Genomic DNA, 20,346 nt, shown 5'->3' on the forward strand with positions numbered 1-20,346 from the left:
AGCTGAAGCACACAGGGAACCTGTTTGGTAAGCCCAATCTAGAGAGATATTCTCACTTTCTAATTTCCTGCTTTGACACCTTCTTTCCACTACACTAAACTTCTTCTAGTTTTAAAAATTTTGAAAAATGTTTATTCCTGATAGACATATCGTAGTGATAAAAATCTACCTCAACCATTGACAAATTATTTTAGTAATTGCCCCTGCCATCCAAAGGGCCTGGTTTTTAGCCTATATTTTTGCAGGTACAATTTTCAGCTTTTGGTATTTGAAGTATCTCTTCTTGGTACACCTAAGAGCTCTTCTGATCAGCTATTCTCATTCTATAAACACCTATCTCCTGACAGAAATAATTATCATTATCGTAAAATTGCAGAACATTGCACTTTTTATTGCCTAATACTGCTCCATTTTCATTACTCCAATCCCTTACTTCAATACATTAACCAAGAGCATGGTAGTACATCTAAATTCACTAACCAGTCCCCACAGTTTACCACAATTCCCTCATTTTCTAATGAAGGTCTAAGGCACATCACCTCTGTTTTTAATTATTACTTATTATGCTCTTTAACTAAGACCACTTTTGTAATTTCATCCAGGCTAATTTTCTTTGAGCATATTTTCTATAACTCCTCATTACTTGCCTAAAGAAGCATCCCCTTTTGGTGACAAAGCAGTTATTCAACAAAGAAATTAGGTGACTACCACATTCAGAAATAACAGAGACCTTCAATTTGTAATAGCTTTTAATGGAATAATACAATTCTCACAACCAGCTATCTAAGATTATTACTTACATGGCTACTTATATTGAAAATTCAACTTCAAGTGTCTGCAGCAGGCTGCCAGGTAACCTCTGAAAAATTTTTTCAAAGTGATTTTGATGAAAGCAGAGCCCTGTTCTCCACAATTTTTGCCCTTTTATTTAAAAGAAATCCATCTTCAGCAAATAATCCTACCCACCACTTTTATTATTTCCATCATTCTCTATGGAATGCACACATCCAATACCTTTATCCTTCCCTGAATATGTGTTTCTACATCTTGCTCTTGTATTTTGATTTTCTTTAATTCTTGGAAAATATTCTTAAACTCAGAATACATCTCTCGCTACCTTTACTTGATATTTTCCTGCTTGTTTTGTTGCCTTGAATAAAACTCAAAACCTTTCCAGTGTTAAAATGATAATGTAAAAGCAAGCCTTTAATCAAAAGCTTTCGAGGTGCACAATGTGGCGATACGCACATGTGATACAGTATTTCTACAATTTTTATAAGGTTATTAACTAGTATATTGAACAAATATTGTCCAGTTAGAAGAGCAGTTGGCTAGGTAACTTCCCCCAGGTTCTGGCCCACTGGACCCCCCCCAACCTTTTGGCCCTATACTTTATTTTGTCTACAATGTAAGGTGCAAAACAAAGTGTCCTTGCTAGACTAAAGGCAAGACTGAACAGAATTTCAAGAATGTACTAGTAAGAGTTTGTTAAACTATGGGAGAGGTCAGGAAAAGTACTTGAAATTATAACTATGTATTAACAGTCTACAAAGTTACAAATACATTAAAAATATATAAAAATATGAAAATCTTTAAACATTAGTTTGAGCTTGTTACTTTTCTGCCTATATCATACTTTCATCAATGTTACACTAAGAGCACCTGTTCAACAGAATACCTCCCTAACACCTATTATTGTCTGAGAATTAGCACTTCTATTTGAAAGTCCAGTATTTTCCATGTATCCTTTATATCTCTTAGAACATTCACATTAGTGCACTTGAGAGATGTAATTATTTACCCATGCCCTGCTTATAGGACAAGAACAACTATCCGAATTTCTCTAGGTATCCAATTTTTCTATGTCCATGAGGAATCATCCCTAAATTACGACCATTCTTAAAATTTCCATCAATGATGACTTGTCTTAAACCACTGCTTGAACACACCCACTAAAGTTGTAGATATGTGATGATTTCTTCCTATTTTTAATTGTATTTTCAGATAGATCAGTTTTGTTTCACCCATACACATATCACTGCTGGAAAAAAATGATCTGTACATTGATAGGATAATATTAATATATCACTGTCCCTAAGATGAGAGAGGTGGAACAATGAGCAGCCAGAATTCTTTCCTTTAAAAATGAAAGTTCAAAAATAATAGCTACGTTGATGCAGGACTGAACCTAAAACAGTGTGGTTATAAAATCATGCATCCAAAAGGTAATGTTACAGTGAGAATAATACTGCTTTATTAGTATATCAACACTCCAAGGTCGTATCTGTAATTAAAGGTATTTAGACCGCAGACAGGAGACTTCGTCTGATAACTACTATTATTTCATACTGAGAGAAGAATGTTAGAACCCTTATGCTCCAAACACCACAAGCCTACTACATAAATTGAATTAAAGACTAGCAAGGTTAATAAACTTGGCAAAGGGTAGCAGCTAAGAAATTAATACAACTCATGGATATTTGAATGAGACAAACAGAAAATAACAGACTGGTTTTCCCCTATTAAATTTCAGTATTGCCTCCAAAACTTCAATTTTCATTTGGCTCTCCTTTACTATCTCTCTCAACTGACTTCACGTTTAACAATGAAACCCTTATCTCACTCTGAGATGGTGAAATTCTGTGTCAACACCAGGAAGAAAACACAAAATTCTGCTCTGGGATTCAAACCGAAAAAGTCCAAGTTAAAAAAAAAAAAATTTGCTATTTTAAATGAGCTTTGTAATTCAATCATAAGAATGTTCTGTGGGATACTAATGGTTTGAAAGGTAAAGAGAATTCCAGTTCAATAACCTTGTTGTACAAGACCTGACTCTGAAGAAAGGGATCTGACACCAGATTTTTTTCTGCATATTTGAAGCAGATTAAGATGAATAAACTATAGTCTGATTTTGTTTTTCTGTCAGATATCTGCTGCAGTTCCCAAACAACTGGACAGAATCCAGTGCCTTCACCTGAAGTCAGAAATTTCAGCTTATGTTGTCCAAAATTTCTTCCTTGTGGCGAAATCATACTTAACATTTGCTCTCCTCAAAACCAAGTGAATACTCCCAAATTCATTTATTTCCTTTATTCATTACTCTGGCTGATAACTCATGAACTTTATGTTCTAGTATAGTGGATGGAGGCAGGCCCCAGAATTGGTACAGAACTTTTGAGAAGAGAGAGAGAGACTAGAACTATGTGAGAGAGACTAGAACTAAGTGTCTTCTTTTGCGAACTGATATTTTGAATCCAAAAAGCTGTACATTGAGTTACTCACAAAAAGACAGAGTGTTTTTCCTATCAAGACTCTCTATGTAACCAGAAAAGTAAAGGTAAGAATTACATCAAAATTCTTTCATGCCCATCTAAATGCATTTAACATGACAGAATGAATTCCTCCTCTGTGTTTTCTCCATTTACTTGTAAGTTTTATGAGGAGAGAAGAGAAAAAGAATTCTCTTTTCTTTCATCCCCACCTACCAGCTACTCATTAGAAGGAATCCTAGAAGAGACCATTTATTTCCTCATAATCACTTTTCTGTCTGTTGCATGAAACGGGAAAAAAACACAACAGTAATCCTATACAATTGTCACACATTGAGAATTTAAGGAAAATCATGCTGGAGGACTTTTCATGTTGTCTAAATGTTTTTAGAAATTCAATTAAATGAACATGAAGAAAAAGACTTAAACCAAACTTTATGAGATTCACATGTGACCATATTATGACAGGGAGAGAATTATTGCCTTTCAATATCTTCAGGATAACAGTCAAAAATAAAACAGAACTACGAAGTTTGGGAAAGAAAACAATTTGTCAGAAGCTTTCAAAGGAAAATGCACAGTTTGAGATCACATCTTTCTCTTCCCCTGTGTAAATGAAACAGGCCTAGATTGTTGTATTATTTATCATATAAGTAACTTTCAGATTCACATGGCATTCCTTTGATAGGGAATACCAGGTACGTAACAAATACTTATGTCCTCCACCTCTTCCTTCACATTTCAGGAAATAAACTCAGAGAAAATATATTGTTTTCCTTATTTGACTCTGCATGCAAGTGGCAGACAGGAGCTGGCAAGGTTTCATGTATTCATGTTTTCAAAACAAGATTCTTCCAAATATTTACATTCAATAGTTATATGCAAATTGATGCTTTGACTATTGAAAGACAAAATTGCCTTTCTACTAGCTGCAAAGTTTGATCTATAGCAATGCAGTTTTTCTTCCTATATTTCACCAGAAAAGATGGGTCCTAAGTTATATTTTTAGACTCCTAAATTTTTTTTTCAAAATCTTAGCTAAGGAAAGAAGATAACTGAGTTGAGTTCTATTTTCTCAAAACAGACACAATGCATTTCCCACAGTAAGAATAAAACCTCTAGGAATAATTCTTTAATGAAGTCCTACAGACTCAAGATCAATTTTTGAAATGACCATGGCTAGTTTACATCTACAATTCTTTCTGTCAGAAGATCTTTGTTAAAAAAAAACATAATTGCCTTTTAGCGACTTATTATAGATTGCTCACTGTCCCCCAAAACCAATACTTTCCATAACAAAAAAAAAGATTATAAGTAGAACATGAAGTCTAATCTTGCATAGAACATTATTTTTACTAGTTCCAGAAAACCACTGCATTTTATTGCTCTTACATTTAGCTTGCTATATTGAGTTTTTAAAATTGCAATAAGCAGAGTTTTGTCATCTTTCACAAAATGCACACCATCTCTAGTTCACTTTTGCTATTACACTGAATCCTTTTATGAGCTTACCCCCAATATCTGGCCGAAGCTTATTGTCATATCCTTGAAGCAAGGAATCCAGTATGTGAGTTACATCGCCACCATGTATCTTTGGTGCAAGGACCCATGTCTTATTCACCATTAGATCTTCATCATCCTCATCATCTGCTTTATCAGCTCTATGTGATGTGATTAAGAAAAAACAAACCACCAAGATTAGAAAAACACAAGACACAATGAAACTGAATACATATAAGTTGGAGAAGAAAGAGATAAAAAATTGAAAACTGTTTAGAGTACTTTGTGAACACCCAAATGCACTTTTCTGGTGCCAAAAGAAAGAAGCAGGCCCTTATTTACAACATATATATATATACCAACATTTTATTTTATGGTGGTGGAGAGTGTAAGCTAATAAATGTGTTAATAGAGGCATTTACACATCACCCATACAGAAAAACTCAAGCCATGAGTCAAACCCATAAAAGCAGCAGCAGGCATCATCTTACTGTCAGCCTTTTCCTGTTGTAAAACAGAAGTGTAACAGCGATGCTTAATCTTCACAATAGCATACCTATTGTATGCCACTTGAAAGAGTATCAACAGAACCCCCCTCCTAGTAGCCTCTGTTCTAACTATGATATAAAAAAATAAGACTTGTACACTTACTAAACTCCATTCACATTTTAAGCCAGCAAACAAACATTACATCCATGTGCTACAACTAAACATTAGCAGAAGCAGTAAGCTGCAGATATACGTCAATTATGTATCTGTATGTATACATGGTATAGTTAACTGAAAGGAATGGTACACCATTTTAAGACCATTTGTTAACTATCTAATATTTTTTCAAGAAAAAAATGCACAACAAAATTAATTACACATTCATTTATTACCTATCTTTTAATTAGATAAGCAGCAATAGATAGTGAATCACTAGATCATTAAAAAAAATTGCAATACCTTGGTTGCATCTGCAAATTCACTCAGATATCACCAAAAGGTCAAAGAATGCCTGGAAGTAGTGTTCTTTCCATTTCAATCAAATGAGTATGGACTTCAGTATTCCTCCAGTGCTAAAAACTGCAATCTGTATTACTCATTCCGTTTATTTCAAGGAAGTTCTATGGGCTTGAGGTCAAGCAAAGTGCATCAGACTGATAGCAGTAACTAAGTCACACAACCTATATCCACAAATGGGCACTGGCTAGCAATTGCAGAAAATATGCAGCCCCTATAAATCAGATCCAATGCTAACACAAGTACAATATTCCAGTAAAAGAAAGGAATTAAATTACCATCCTTGTGCCAATTCGCATTGTATACCAAAACTAAAAATGTTACTGCTTTATTATTAAAAAAAGGATTTAAGGGCTTCTAGGTTACACAGACATATGCTGCCCTCAAAACTAAGGGTGGAATTTTCTGGCAAGTTTACGACAGGAAAGAAGACTACCAGTATGTTCCTTATGAAGAAAGGACAGAAAAAGTCAGGAAAGGACAGAGTAAGAGAAAGCGTGCCTGGCTCTTACTGCAGTCCTTTGTGGGAAAGCCTCAAACCAGTCTGTAATAGCAAGGCCTTGCATCACCTCTTGGATAACACTAGCAAGCCTCACTGAAAATCAAAACTGTCATGGCTGTGGAAACTCCTCTGTGGTTTTGGCATGCCTGCTTAATTTGGGAAGCGCAACAGAAACCTTGCCACAGCTCAATAGGTTCCCAGAGGCTGAACAAAAGCACTGTTAGGATATCAGGGCTTTCATACCTAGCTTGCTGCAAACAAGTTGAAAGAGTCTATTATAGCTGAAAGTAATATGCAGTCTAAATACAAGGCTCACTGACAGCTTCCCCATAACAGCCTGAAAAGCTCTTTCATTCTTTTAAATTGAAATGCATCATAAAATCCTTAATCTTTACTGCACTACATAGACATTAGAGAAATGTCAGATATTAAATATTTAACATTTCCCATTAGCAGGATCCCACTAATGGGAGCACTAAAACTAGGAAGCTAAGTTTTGTAAATGTACACTCTTTTTCCCTTAAAGCTACCTATTGCCATCTCTTTCATGTTTTGTTGCCACACAGCGATTTTTCTCATATATCTATTTATGGTCTGCTTGCACTTTTTGGCATTTAATTACTTTATAAATTAGCTTACAGTTGCTCAGAGCACAGAGGCGATCCCAGCCTTTTCCCAGAGGCATTAAGATGATGAGGAGTTAAAAGTTAATTTATAAATAGGTCTCTAAGGAAAGAGACATAACCACCACAAAACTGACCTTCTTCTTTGTGTCTTCCATCCCATAAACAGCAGACAGTACAGTGAAATTAAGAGACCTCCTTGCAGATACAGGGCACCTGACTCTCTGGATCAGCCCAGTTATTTGCAGAGAATTTGAAGTGATTGTGACACTATTATGTTCTGCTTTAATGTTTTTTCCACAACTCTTTTAAGAAGAGCAAAGATTTAGCCAAAATGGAAAGTACAAGAGGTCATGCCATCATCACCTAAACCCAATAGGAGTTACAGCCACAACACCTCAACTCACAGTCACTTGAATATCTTGACATTTCAAAGAGTCCTTAATTTTATTTATAGATTCACAGGACAAATCACGTGGGAAAGAGATCATGAGAGGTCTCTCTAGTCCAGCCTCCTGCTCAAATCAGGGCTTGCTCTGAGGTCACAGCAGGTTACTCATGGCTTGGTCAAGTTGGGTTTTGCAGACATCCAAAAATGGAAGCTGCACAACTTCTTTGAACTCCACTTGCCTCTTTTCTGTGATTTACTATATTTAAAAAACTCGAAATTAACAAGAAAAAAATGCAAATACAAACACATTTCAAATTTTCAATTTTCATTTTTTTTTACTTCCGGTCTTATTTAACTGGAGCACCTCTGGTCCTCCTCCAATTTTAAAACTCTGAACTACAAATAGGTATACAATGACAGCTTACAGAAAGCTATTAATGCAATTCCAGGGGGAGAGGGAAAAATTCCATCCCAACATCTGAGTGATTTTCCAGACACTAGTAAATAAATCCATTTAGGAAGATACTTTCATTAGAGGCAACATTTCTTTACTTAGTGTCTGACAAGTCTTGGTTTAAAATGCACATTTCTGATGGTTTACATGGAACTCTTTGATTTTATCTAGGAAATATTGTACACTGAAAAAAGTGCCAACCACTAGAAAAGAAATACAATTGACTTCTCTACTAGTACACAAGGCTTACAAGAGCTTGTGACTCACTAACCCATTTGCTAAACCAGCAGAGAAACCAACATGAATCAGATAATAATATAACCAAATGTGGAAGACCTGAATTATTGCTGTTCTACATGGTGAAAACAGCTATTCTTACTCTCGCTATTCCTATCTTGCCAGCCTTTTCAGAGGTGACTGACTGAGATTAACCCATCTCACTACCAGAATACCATCTTTTTAATTCTTCTTTAAAATGTGCCCAACATCACCGTGTGTAATAACGGGTTTCTGAAATGCTGACGGCACCCAGTTGTACAGTTCTGATTCCTAAACTACAGCCACTGATGTACAGCAACCAGACTGTGGTAAGAAGGAATTATGCTGGATGGAAGAAGGAAGTGACCAGAATATATAGGAAATCTTTTGAATGCCCTCCAGTGAAGCAGAGCACACCACCTGCCAACTTGAATTTTCAATCCAGCTGTTTTTGGAGGAGCTGCAAAAAGCTCCCTCAAAAGAGCAGCTAGTCATGTGAAGGCAACAGGACAGGCACAGTGTACATATTCACTTCTAGGAATATGAACTACCAGTATTTTTCATGCTAAACAGATTTTAATTAGTCTGTTTTAAAGATAGAAATTCCTTCAGATGTACACAGCCATCAGGATCAGTTGAGATGGTGTTACCAGGATTTAACCGAGCTTGCTAGACCACGTTCTATGAAGAAACACTCACTTTAGAAAACAAGATGGGTCAAAACTGTTTATCTTTTACCAACTTCCTGTGTATCTCCAGCATTTTCTCCAGGGTTTGGAATGGGATAGAGGGAAAGACAGAAGGCAGAAAACTTCATTCCAAACGAGAAAACAGAATGTTAAATTCAGGTATGCCATTCAATTATTTAACAACAGTTAACTTGGACTGAGGACCTTTTTACTTCTTTGCCATTAAAATAAATCTAAGAAACCTATGAAGATTAATGTCAATTAACTCCACTTCCACTTTAATGGTAGCACTTTCCCATCTCTTTCACAACCCCAGGAAGAAAGGCAAACTTAATTAAAGAGGAATTCCTTTCCCTTCCAAGTTCATCTAAAGGTTATTTTACTATACACAGAACATAACACTTGATCCTCTCTCCATTTACTGTAAAATATATTTGTTCCAGCAAGGTTCACATTTTTCACCATGTCTGGAGAGACTATGATTTAGAACAAAAATACATCATCAAGCATTAGAAGATTTCTGTTCCATGGCACAGTGCTACTTTATATCTATTACTGCAGGTGCTAATTCTGATTTTAATGATTTTATAAATAAGAAAGAGACCTCACTTCTTAAGACGCTTGCTGTTGTAACACTTCAGCTAGCCTCATAAACTCAACAGTAAGCTGCATGTACACAGCTAACAGCAATTAGGCAAAAAGTGCCCCCATTATGCTCTCTGTCCTTCAACTAATTGGAGACATTACCATGACTAATAAATTCCGGGGCACAAGTGACTAAGGACTAAATAAGTCTTTTCAACATCAGGCAACATGCTCATCTTCAGACATTAATATCATAGGGTTTTGTTCTCCTTTAAATATGAGAAAAATTGGTCAGGTGAGATTTGAGTGGCAATTAGCATCTGTCAAGTTATGTAATGGACTGGAAAAAAAATTAATATAGTGAAAGTGTTCTGACTGCTATTTACATCATGCATGTCAAAGTACTACACATAGAAGTACATGTATAGCATAAGTGGGAGTATTTAAACAAGGCTAAGTATCAATTTAGCTGTCCATTCCTAGGTTCCTATTCCCATCCAACACACAAAAGGATATCCAGTCTTCCAAGCTGGGTTGATTTATGGGGAACCCGTAAACCTCTGGAAAAGTAGAGACTTGGCAGGGAACCTGAGTTATCTCTGCTGATGCTTCAAGTCTGTGCAGAAGCAACTCAATCAAGCCCTTGGTATCTGTAAGGTTTAGACAATCTGCACTGTCTATTTGGAGATAGTGATCCTTCCGTACAAGGAATACTCTGATGATTGTTTAATAAACAAATAAGGAGGAAAGTCAGTGTTTCAGATCATTTCTATGCTGAAAGAGCTAAAACGAATACACTTTTTTCCTTGTTGCCTTACATATGTGAATGAAAACAGTAAGACTAGTTGTGTTACTTCATTTAGCTGAGAATCTTCAGTTTCTTCAGGAGTTTTACCAATACAGGGGTAGGGCAGTGACACAGTGACGCTTACCTAAATGATGAAACATGCAGCAAGACAGTTGTTATTCACTGGCTTTGCTCCAGCGTCCTTTGTCTAAAAATAATACAATTTATCTTTATTTTCCATTACTTAAAAAAAAAGGAAAAAAAATACCAAACCAAACTATTTCTCTCAACTTTCAGAAAAAGTGGTAATGTTCCTTGAAGTGTAAACATGACAGATTACTTTGTTAGCAGCAATACAGCTTCACAGGTTTGTCAAGATAGTGCATTTAACCAGACTTGCCTTCATAAAAAATCAGTCAAAACAGATAAGGTTCCCAGGGAAGTTTTCCAACAGATCATCTAACCAGACACTAGCTTGCTCTAGAACACCAAGCATTATATGCTCGTGTGTGGTAAAGAAGTATATTTCACGGCCCCATCTATGAGACGTCAGAGCTCATCTGACCTAGCCAAATTCCACACATGAAAAAAGACCTAAAGCACTACCGAAAACCTAAACACGGTCGCCGACACCCCAGTGTCCAGAGTCAGACATTTGTACAGAGGTTGGTGATAATTCTAGTTCAGAAGATAAAAATGTAAGTACTTAGACGTGTCATGTGAATGACCAAGGCATAGGACCAGGTATTGACAAAAATCTCAACTCTAGCAGGACGGTAAATTTAAGAAATGCCTGAAACAGAGCAAAATTCCTTAAATAGGGATAAAAATGCAACTTCAACATGGAAGGAATGAGTAATCACTCCCATGTCAGCAATTTAAATTACATATTTGCATATTTTCTTGAATCTTCTTAAGATAAAACATGGACCTCAGACAGACTTGCAATATCCTTAGAAGCTGAGAAATTATTGGGACTCCTGCATGTATGCAAATACTACTTTCTAGTAGCAAAAATAAGCAGGACCACATAGTCATGATTGCTGAAATAGAAGTCAATTCCATTTTTCTACATAAGACTTTCCTGAAAGCTCACTATCACTGCTAGCTTTCAGTAGTGAATGGTTCAAACATCTCTCAAGATTTGTCTTTCAGATTTGATGGTTGACTTCATACTCATCAGTTCTATTACATTTCTGTGGAAGTGAACTCTCTTTCCCATTTCCTCATCACCATCTTCACTGATATGTTTTATGTGTCGCAGATAATTTCTTGAAAAATAAATGTAACTGCAGGCAAAAAAATACAGCTACTGAAAATATGTCTCCAAAAAGCATTACTTACTCCTCTTAATCCTGTGGGATATAGAGTCACTGCTGTTGTATTCCTTCTTCTTTATCTTTCCTAAACTGGTTTAGACATTCTCCTGACAAGAATCTCTTTCCCCCCCCTTTCCATTCCATGTCTGATGTTTTCATCAATTTCCCACCCCCTCTGCCTTGCCAGACTTGGGTATATTCTTTTGTGTGTCAAAATGTATTTCTCTCTCCCACTGAAGTGTTTTACTTATTCCCTGTATCTTTTTTCCAGTACACCTACCACATACTTGTTAGGTTGATTCTTCTGCATACACATATTGCCTTGTGCTCTTTGTCTTTTTCATATTTGTCTGGCTATATATAATAGAATAGTTATATAAATGTGGATTTTTAACATTAAAAACAACAGATATTATTAAAGCTATCTTCCAGAAGAACAATTTTGTTCTGAGATCCACACAAACTGCTCTTCTCCAAGTCAATTTTCACATAATGCTGCATACTGTTTGAAATTACACTGGTCAAATGTTATTAATTCAAACGGATTCTACAGATCTCACAAAAATATCATAAAGACTCAAAGCATTGCAGATACTCTTTATCCATCAGTCTTCTCACATAATACAAAGTTTATCTTCTCTCCTTGAAAGCTCATCCAAACACTGATATGGTCAGACCAGTATAACTGCTGCCTCTACTCCTATCAAGCTGCAGTCCAGAAATCAATTGACAATTTTTCTCATATGTGTCTAACCAAGTACAGGTAATTCTCTGCACCACTTCAGAGCTGCTGGATTCTCAAACATATTCAGCTTGATTAGTATAGCAGTCTTACTTTGACCATCTCTTTACCTCCATATGTCATGACAAAAATATTCTTCCCTGTTTTGTAGACCTGATGGAGACAACTACCTGTTTCTACAATCCCCTTTTTTGTACTACAATAGAGAGCAAGGACTTTGCACAGGTAACGAAACAAAACAAAAAATACAAGTTGATTTCTGCAATTTTCCAGAGAAATTATCAGTTTCCACACAAAACTTAGAAGGGATCTTGGGAAGTTTACTTCTAGTCAAAGAAGGGCCGATACCAAGTTCAGACCAGGGTGCTTGCCTAATCCAGCTGGATTAAAAATTTCATGGACAGACATCCCAAAACCTCACTGGACATCTTGTTACACTGTTTAATTATCTTCCTAGTGATTTTTTTCTTTATATCTAGTTGAGATTTCCCTGTGGAAATTCATCACCATTGTTTCTCATTCTCTTACCATCCACCACTAGGACGTGCCTACCTCTGTTTTCTTGATCACCTCCCTGTAAGTGCTGGGACTGATGCTGGATCCCCCAAAAGTCATTTTTCCTCCAGTCAGATCAGCCCTTGCCTCCTAGGGCAGGTGGTCCTCCTTGACCAGCTTGGTAGCCATCTACTGAGTTCCCTCCAGTTTAAACCCCAAACTGGATGCAGTATCTACATGCGGTTTCACAAGTGTTGAGCAGAGGGAGACAATCGCTTTCCTCAACTTCCTGAATCTGTACCTGATCCCACAGCCCAGGACGCTGCTGGCCCTCACTGCTGCCAAGGTGCCATGCTCTCCAGGTCCTTTTGGAAGAGCTGCTCCCCAGCCACTAGCTCCAGTCCTGCTGAGGGGGACTTGCCACTCAGGTGCAGGACTTCAGCACTCATCCTTGATGAATTCTATAATGATCCTGTCAACCCATTACTGCAACCTCTCCTGCTCTGTCTGAACAGCAGACATATGAATCTTGGTAAAAAACAATATTTCAAGATGGAAAAAAAACTGTCTTCAAGAAAAATTATGCTAATATCATTATTCCTGATTCTTTGAGCAGTTCTTGTTGCACCCCAGACAAAGGAGGAAATAGGATACACTTCTCACTTCTCTTTCCTTGCAGCAATTATTTCACTTCCTCATTACAAACTTGCAGAACACGTTGTATAATCTCTTTTTGTAGAATCACAGACTCATTTACTTTGGAAAAGACGTCTGAGATCATCGAGTCCAACCTTTGATCACCACCTTGTCAACCAGACCACGTCACCAAGTGTCACAGAGCTGTTTTTTGAACACTTCCAGGGATGGTGACTCCACCACCTCCCTGCGCAGCCCCTTCCAATGCTTCACAACCCTTTCTGGGAACAAATTCATCCTGATGTCTAACCTGAACCTCCCCTGCCACAGTCTGAGGCCACAAGTCCTCTTGTCCTGTCTAGCTTCCTGAGAGAACAGGTCAACCCCCACCTTTACAATCCCCTTTCAGGCAGTTGTAGAGAGTGATAAGGTCACCCCTGAGCCACCTTTTCTCTAGGCTAAACATCCCGAGCTCACTCAGCTGCTCCTCATAGGACTTAACCTCTAGACCCTTCACCAGCTTTGTTTGTCCTTCTTTGAACACACTCCAGCACCTTAATGTTTTTCTCGTAATGAGGGGCCCAGAACTGAACACAGGACTTGAGGTGCAATCTTATTTTCTCTTGTTGGTAAGTTGTAACTTCTTTGTGGGTTTTGGCCATACCATGTGATCAAATAATTAAAATGTAAAAAGCCATAGTCCACTGTTCATCCAGACCAAACAGCAGGAAACAAATGAAGACTTGAACAGAAGGTAAGGGGATAACCAAAGCAAATTACAGAACCTCAGTAAATATAACTGAAGAGGGACAAATGGTATTAAATAAACTGCTAAGGAAGGACACAGTGCTGATAACCTCTCCGGATACATGAAACATGTACTAACCATGGCAGTACCAGATCTCCTGGAAGTTTCAGACCGATCATCACACAAAGACAGCCACACATAAATCCATGTGCACATCAGTACACCACTGTCTACACTTGACTGATGAAAGGTTAATTGACATCAAGTTCAAAATGAACAGATATACTGTTGATGGACTAAGTGCCTTGATCCAAGATACACCTTCCATAGTGAAACTAGACTTAAAACAAATCTATGATAAATGAATGCTGAGAACCATAACCTCAGTAAAAAGCAGTAAACTTAATTGAATGCCATCCCACACTAACTATAAAATTCACCAAATTGCAAAGTCAACTTTCTACCTTAAAATATCACCAGCATCTCAACGGATATATCAAATGAGCACTCCTTTATAAGGCATTTTCAGTCATTTAAGCCAATGGTATTTCAACATATCCATATGAACATTTGTTCTAACACAATTCATCACGTATTTCCTGCAAAATCTTCAGGTGACAAGAAATCTACTACAACCCTTCACAAAAACAAGCTTGTTTGAAATAGTTCCAAATTCTGCTACACATGTGAGTAGGTACCATCATCCTCCTACAGGAGCCAAAGAAATATGTATGGAAGCAGCAACAGAACCAGAGACTTGCAGTGAATTGCACACTCTGATTGTGGCATATAGGTAAATCTGGCCTGAAATCACAGAAAAAGCCATACAACTGCAATAACTCAGCAATGACAACATGTCCCCAAAAGAAATACAGTGACAACAGGTTCTACTGAAATTTTAGTGTAATTAGGCAATTATGGACTAATCCAAAGGTCAATTAAGTTAGCGAATGATTGCATAAAAAAGTGAATATACTGTGTAAGAACTAATGGAAATATCTAAACCATGTAATCAAAAGCTTGATGTCTCTCTCTATGAGCAAAATTATGTTTTTCCTGATGTAATTTGTTGTGTATTATATGTAACACATATCTTTAAAGCGGGAGAGTAACACCTCTTGTTAGATGATGACTAAACTTTATGGCAGTCAGAGTTGACCCCTGCTGGACACAACCCATAGGCCATCAGCTGCATGGCCCTCCCTGGCAGTGCAAGAACCTAAGGTAGATGTCCACAGCTCACCTGCAGTAGGTTTGACACAACCCAATACATATCCAGTGGCTGTATGGTGATGAGATTAAAAACGGTTCTCCTCCAGAGAAAACACTAAGGACACTTTATTTCTAAAAACATCTACATAATTTATTCTGTCATGCAAATTTAACACTGGACAATTAAATAAAGAAATTGTTATGACTTACATTGACAGTTAACCACCTAAATGAACACTTGATGCTATAATTTTTTACTAATATAAATTCTATCCAGTTAAACTTTATTCAGAAAGAAAAATTGGGCAATAATACTACATTACTAATAATAATAATACTTAATCCCTCATGCTACACTGCCTTAAACAAGAAGAAAACTGTATTAAAGGAAAGGACTAACAATCTATTTGAGACATCAAATAATTTAATCCAAAGGGGATGTATCTTATTCTACCTCAGATTTTTCCTATCCAGTATGTCTGTCTGCCTTCCTGAAAACAAAGAAAAATTGCTGCATATAAATTTAGAAACACAGAATTAGCCATTCATACCTCGCCAGAGATGAATGCAGTGACACAGAAAAGGATTTGAGGACCAATGCAGAAAGAAAAAAAAACCCATGAGTTATACCTGAACAGTATTGAAGCTAATCCTGTGAGAGAGTCTCTGAGCAGTATGAAGTACTAGTGAAGCAATATTCCGTGTGTATCTCTTCTTCAGAGAAAAAAATGGAAAGGGTTTAAAAGTGGTTAAGCAAATAATTAAATATTTCCTGAAGAAACGTAAGTTTCTCAGTTTTCTTATCTGAGAGGAAAATGTAAGCGGCTATCAAGTTGTCTCTTAAACTGCATATACCAGGGATATGCTTCGAAGAATAGTTCGTATGACTGTAGCATGGGTAAATCCAATTCAGTGGAAATTTCCACTCTAGAGTGTCTCCAATTGTGACACATTTGTATAGAACTTTCATTTTGGACTAGATAATTCATTCTGTAACAATTGCTTGGAATTTAACCACACTGGAGCTTCCTGTCACTCAGAGGTCAGGAGGTTTCTACAACATATTATGAAAGACTAGGCTGGAAGAGAAAGGCATCAGGATGTTTTCTGACCAAAATGCTGATTCTTTTAAGAATTTTCAGGATTCGCTTGAGATGCTCTGAGTTCTTGTCAGGTTAAAACTTGGCAGAGGCAGTCAGAACAAGGAAGAGTTTGATGACTGGTTTCCTTGCTGAAGAGCAGATGCATGTAGACCACACTTTGTTCTTGAAGATCAGCTCCAGCCATTTGTCTATACCTTGAGGCTACCGTGCACAACCAGAAGTATCAATCAAAACCTGGATTTCCCCAGAGAGAGATGAACATGGGATCCAGTGGCTGAGCCAGCTGTAGCAGGTTACACTGGGAAAAAAACCAGGCTTTTTCTGCTAGCAGAAGAAAATGGGAGACCCACTGGCTGGAAGCCAGAGAAACCTCAGACTAAAAATACTGTATAATACTTCAACGCATTCCTCCTCATCAAGTCTATATGCAGGGACTTAGTTAAACTGAAGGAGCAAACCTGATAGAGAAGCCAGGGTAAATTCTCCAGTTTTGTTTAGCCTCTTACATATTCTTATATAAGTCTGGATTATCTCAACGGTTCCTACTGATTGGAATATCCCAAATTAAAGCGTATTTTAGGAACAATTTCTTTCCATCACATCCGTATCACTGAAACTGCCCTCTTCTTTGAAGTAAGTTCTGTTCTGATGAACTCCTGATGACTTTCCGAGTCTCTCCAGTTACCTCTGTTATTTCAGTGTTGCTCCACAATTTACCATTTAAGTTTATATATAGAATCAAGTTTTTACACAGGCCTGTAAGGCCACTGAACTCACCACACTACTTTCAGTCTTAAAAAATGTTTGCATGTGTAAAAATGCAAAATCAGGACTTCTGTGTCATCTTCAGATTAATTCAATTGCATCTGAATTACTCTGTACAAATTATTACCATTCAGAGAAATTGTTAAGAAATAAAAGTCAGTGTCATTGTCATCCACCAGCCTTCGAAAGGTTCCTGTCAGTGTGTTACAGTCATTTATAATTAGTACTTTTCTCTGCTGCTCTTTACCAAATAAGTTATGATATTGTTATTTCACTCAAGCACATGATCAGTTTAGGATGCAGTGCAAGAAAGAGTTATGCAGGTAATTCAAAAAGTGCTGTTACTCTTCTATCATAAATGGTACTACAAAAATGGGGTTTGAGCTGCTCACTTCTGGCTTTCTGTGAATTCAACACACATGACTCTTTTAGTTTATATATATGATAGCCCAAACCAAAGCAACTCACTTTCAAACAGTGCCTATACCTAGTCCATTTAAGTGGTCCTACCTACTAGCTGTTCTATTTGACTCAGATTAATACAATTCCTCTAGAACTTCAAAGAAAAAAACACCTATTCCCCCAATCCCCTTGTAATCTACTCTGTAGACAGACTTATGTATTCAGAAAAAGAAGTTGAACAAGGTCGACAAGAGCCCACCTGTAACCTTTTCTGTCCAGCTCAAAAAGGCTTGAATTTGTAGTGAAGGTGCTTTTTTAGCATCAGGCATATTTAACAAACAGAAAGTTGAAAGTAAATGAAAATTTGGTTCAATTTGCTGAGAGCCTTTTTTTTTAACAGACTGGCATAGTTTGAAGGTTTCCTTGAAACCACTGTAAGAAAATTATGTGCAAAGAATATAAGTATTTCTCAATACTTATATCTCTTTAAACTTTATACTAACAAAAGAAAACACTAAAAAACTTTTAAGAAAATAAACTGTATTTTAAACCACTGGGACTGCTGAATAACAAGTTCTTCGCTGCCACATCATGAACAAAGCACATAAGAGTGAGGATAATAATGAATAAACATCACAGATGTTCAAATGTAACAGTAAATCACTATTATCAAGCACTAAGAAACCAATGTTGTTATGACAGGCTTAACTCTGATCCAGGAATTTATACGAGAAGAAAACATAGGCCATATTATGTATTTTCCTAACAGATACTTTGAAATGGAAAAGAAAATATTAGTTGACATTTGCACCTGCTGACAGCTGCATTTCAACAGAGCATTTATAACTGCATTTAAAACATCAGATTACAAAACTACAGGGAAGATATGGCCAAAATTAAGTTAAGCTTACAGTACAGTTTCAGGCATGCTGACCAGCACATACCATTTAAAGAAGTATAAATTAGAAGAAATGTTACAGTTATGGTACACCTGTATGGCTGGAACTAAGGAAATAACATTAATTATATTGTCAGTTCTTATGCTCTGCCTATCAATTATCTGTTTATTTGGATTCAACATAAATAATGGGCTTGCTGAACATTTAGGTCTGCAGTGACAGCTCGGTAAGTACTCTTTTCCTGCACACACTTTGTAGAAAGGCTCACAGCCCAATTTCTCCTACAGAAGAGATATCTGCTATTGACAAAAGTAGTCCTTCAAAATACTGACCCATGAAATTATATCAAGTGCATTGGCCATTCTGATCTGTTAGTGCTGAAGGTGAAGAACTGGAGGTAAAACACTGTTTTACGGGACAGAGTTCCCACATTTTGTTGTATGAAGTTTGGTGTAATGTCATGCAACAGCTTTTGGGGCAGTACCTTAAAAGAATAAACTCTTGGTTGGGCTAAACTTCGAGTGCCCTTGCTTAGGCTTTAGCTCCATTTGTTACAGCTGAAGCAACTTTACTCATACTCAGCACAAAGTACTTTGTGTATAAATGCACACTAAAAGTGATGCAACTTGCATCCTTTTAAAAGTATCTGTTGAAAAGGCAGATTGGCTCCAGCAAGTTTTAGAAAAATAGGCAGAATTGGTGCAGCCTGGTCTATTCTTGAGAAAAGCGTTACTCCTTTGTTTTAGTTCGAACTTCAAGGAAAATCTTGGGCTGAAACTATAGAGAGGCATCCAAAGAAGCAGAAAAATAGTATTTCCATCCTACTTTGTGGCAGACTGTTGAAGAGCACCAGAGGTCCTGAGCTCTCTGCAAACACCCATGAATTGCAATGCAGTACATACCAGACAATCATGTTCTGCGAAACAGGTCCATTTGAGGTCACTTAAAAAAAAAAAAAAAAAAAGGAGGAGGGAAAAATCTTTCAGACGCCATTTTTCCATGTAATCTCTGAAAAAGAGGCAAGGCTGAAAATAGTTGATTCAGATACATGGATATTTATACCAAATATTCACTTTTATCTGAGATGTCCTGGAACACAGAACAAAACAAGGCATGTAAGTTACCTCTTTTTCTCACTGAAGACTTCTTATCGACTTATTTACAAATGGTAACGTTAATGATATGCATACATAATAAGCTACACCTAGTCTTATAATCCCAACCACAGTTTGACAAGCAAAGCAAAATAAATTATTTTTTTAGCTAGTCCTCCTTCTTTGTAACTAAGTCTTTGAACTGGTACATTAGCATGCATATTCTTTTCTCTCAAACCACTTGATAATTTCTTTCACACCTGAGGTACACTATGATCATTAAGAAACATTCTGAAGATGCACAGCTGCACTGGTATCATTTTCGTCAATGCCTTTGAAAAATACTTCCATAATTTATCAGAGTTTTAAAAGACACAGGTTAAGAAAAGTATAATCAGTGGTGTTTCTGACTAGGATAACACAGCAGCCTTCTGAAGACGAGAAATGTGATGAGATCAACATACCTCACACAGACTGATAAATCATCATTCAGTGTGAAGAAGGGGTCTAGAGTATGACAGACTTTAAAAAAATGTTTAATAGATTTTACCCCTTTTTTTTTTGCCAGTCTTTACACTACATATTTTTATATCCCCTAGAATGATAATTTGGTCTTTCACTAAAAAGACAGACACACTGAGCAACAAATACCCTTTCAGTGCTGCTTTGTGATTTTTATGAGTGTAACCTGTGGAATGGTTCACATTAGCTCTGCATTATTAATGGAGTTGGATTATCACATTGCTTTTCGTTGTTATGGGTACTAATAACGTAAGTACACCGCTGTACCACACTGTTGTCTCTTCAGAGCCCTTCAGATCAGTTTTCTAACTCTCCTTTAAAATGCACGTTTCCAGCTTCTGGGACT

At 36.9% G+C, this 20,346-nt stretch overlaps 1 protein-coding gene across 3 annotated transcripts in view; it reads right to left on the bottom strand.

Moving 5' to 3' along the window:
- GABRG1 (gamma-aminobutyric acid type A receptor gamma1 subunit) overlaps positions 1-19,878 on the bottom strand; it is a 63,618-nt gene extending 43,740 nt beyond the window's left edge. Inside the window, exons 1-2 of one of the 3 annotated variants that reach the window (XM_017744626.1) lie at positions 5,718-9,285; positions 4,782-4,930 (exon numbers count right to left, since the gene is read on the bottom strand). In XM_017744626.1, the coding sequence (XP_017600115.1) occupies positions 4,782-4,930; positions 5,718-5,728 (160 nt within the window). In that variant the 5' untranslated portion in view covers positions 5,729-9,285. Of the gene's footprint in view, positions 1-4,781; positions 4,931-5,717; positions 9,286-19,286 lie in introns of those variants that run through there. The other 2 variants (XM_017744625.1, XM_017744624.1) reach the window with 2 other exon arrangements.
- Positions 19,879-20,346: the final 468 nt, after the last annotated feature.

This window comes from Corvus brachyrhynchos, unplaced genomic scaffold (genome assembly GCF_000691975.1).
Source record: "Corvus brachyrhynchos isolate BGI_N302 unplaced genomic scaffold, ASM69197v1 scaffold17, whole genome shotgun sequence".
In the NCBI taxonomy this organism is placed as follows: Eukaryota; Metazoa; Chordata; class Aves; order Passeriformes; family Corvidae; genus Corvus; species Corvus brachyrhynchos.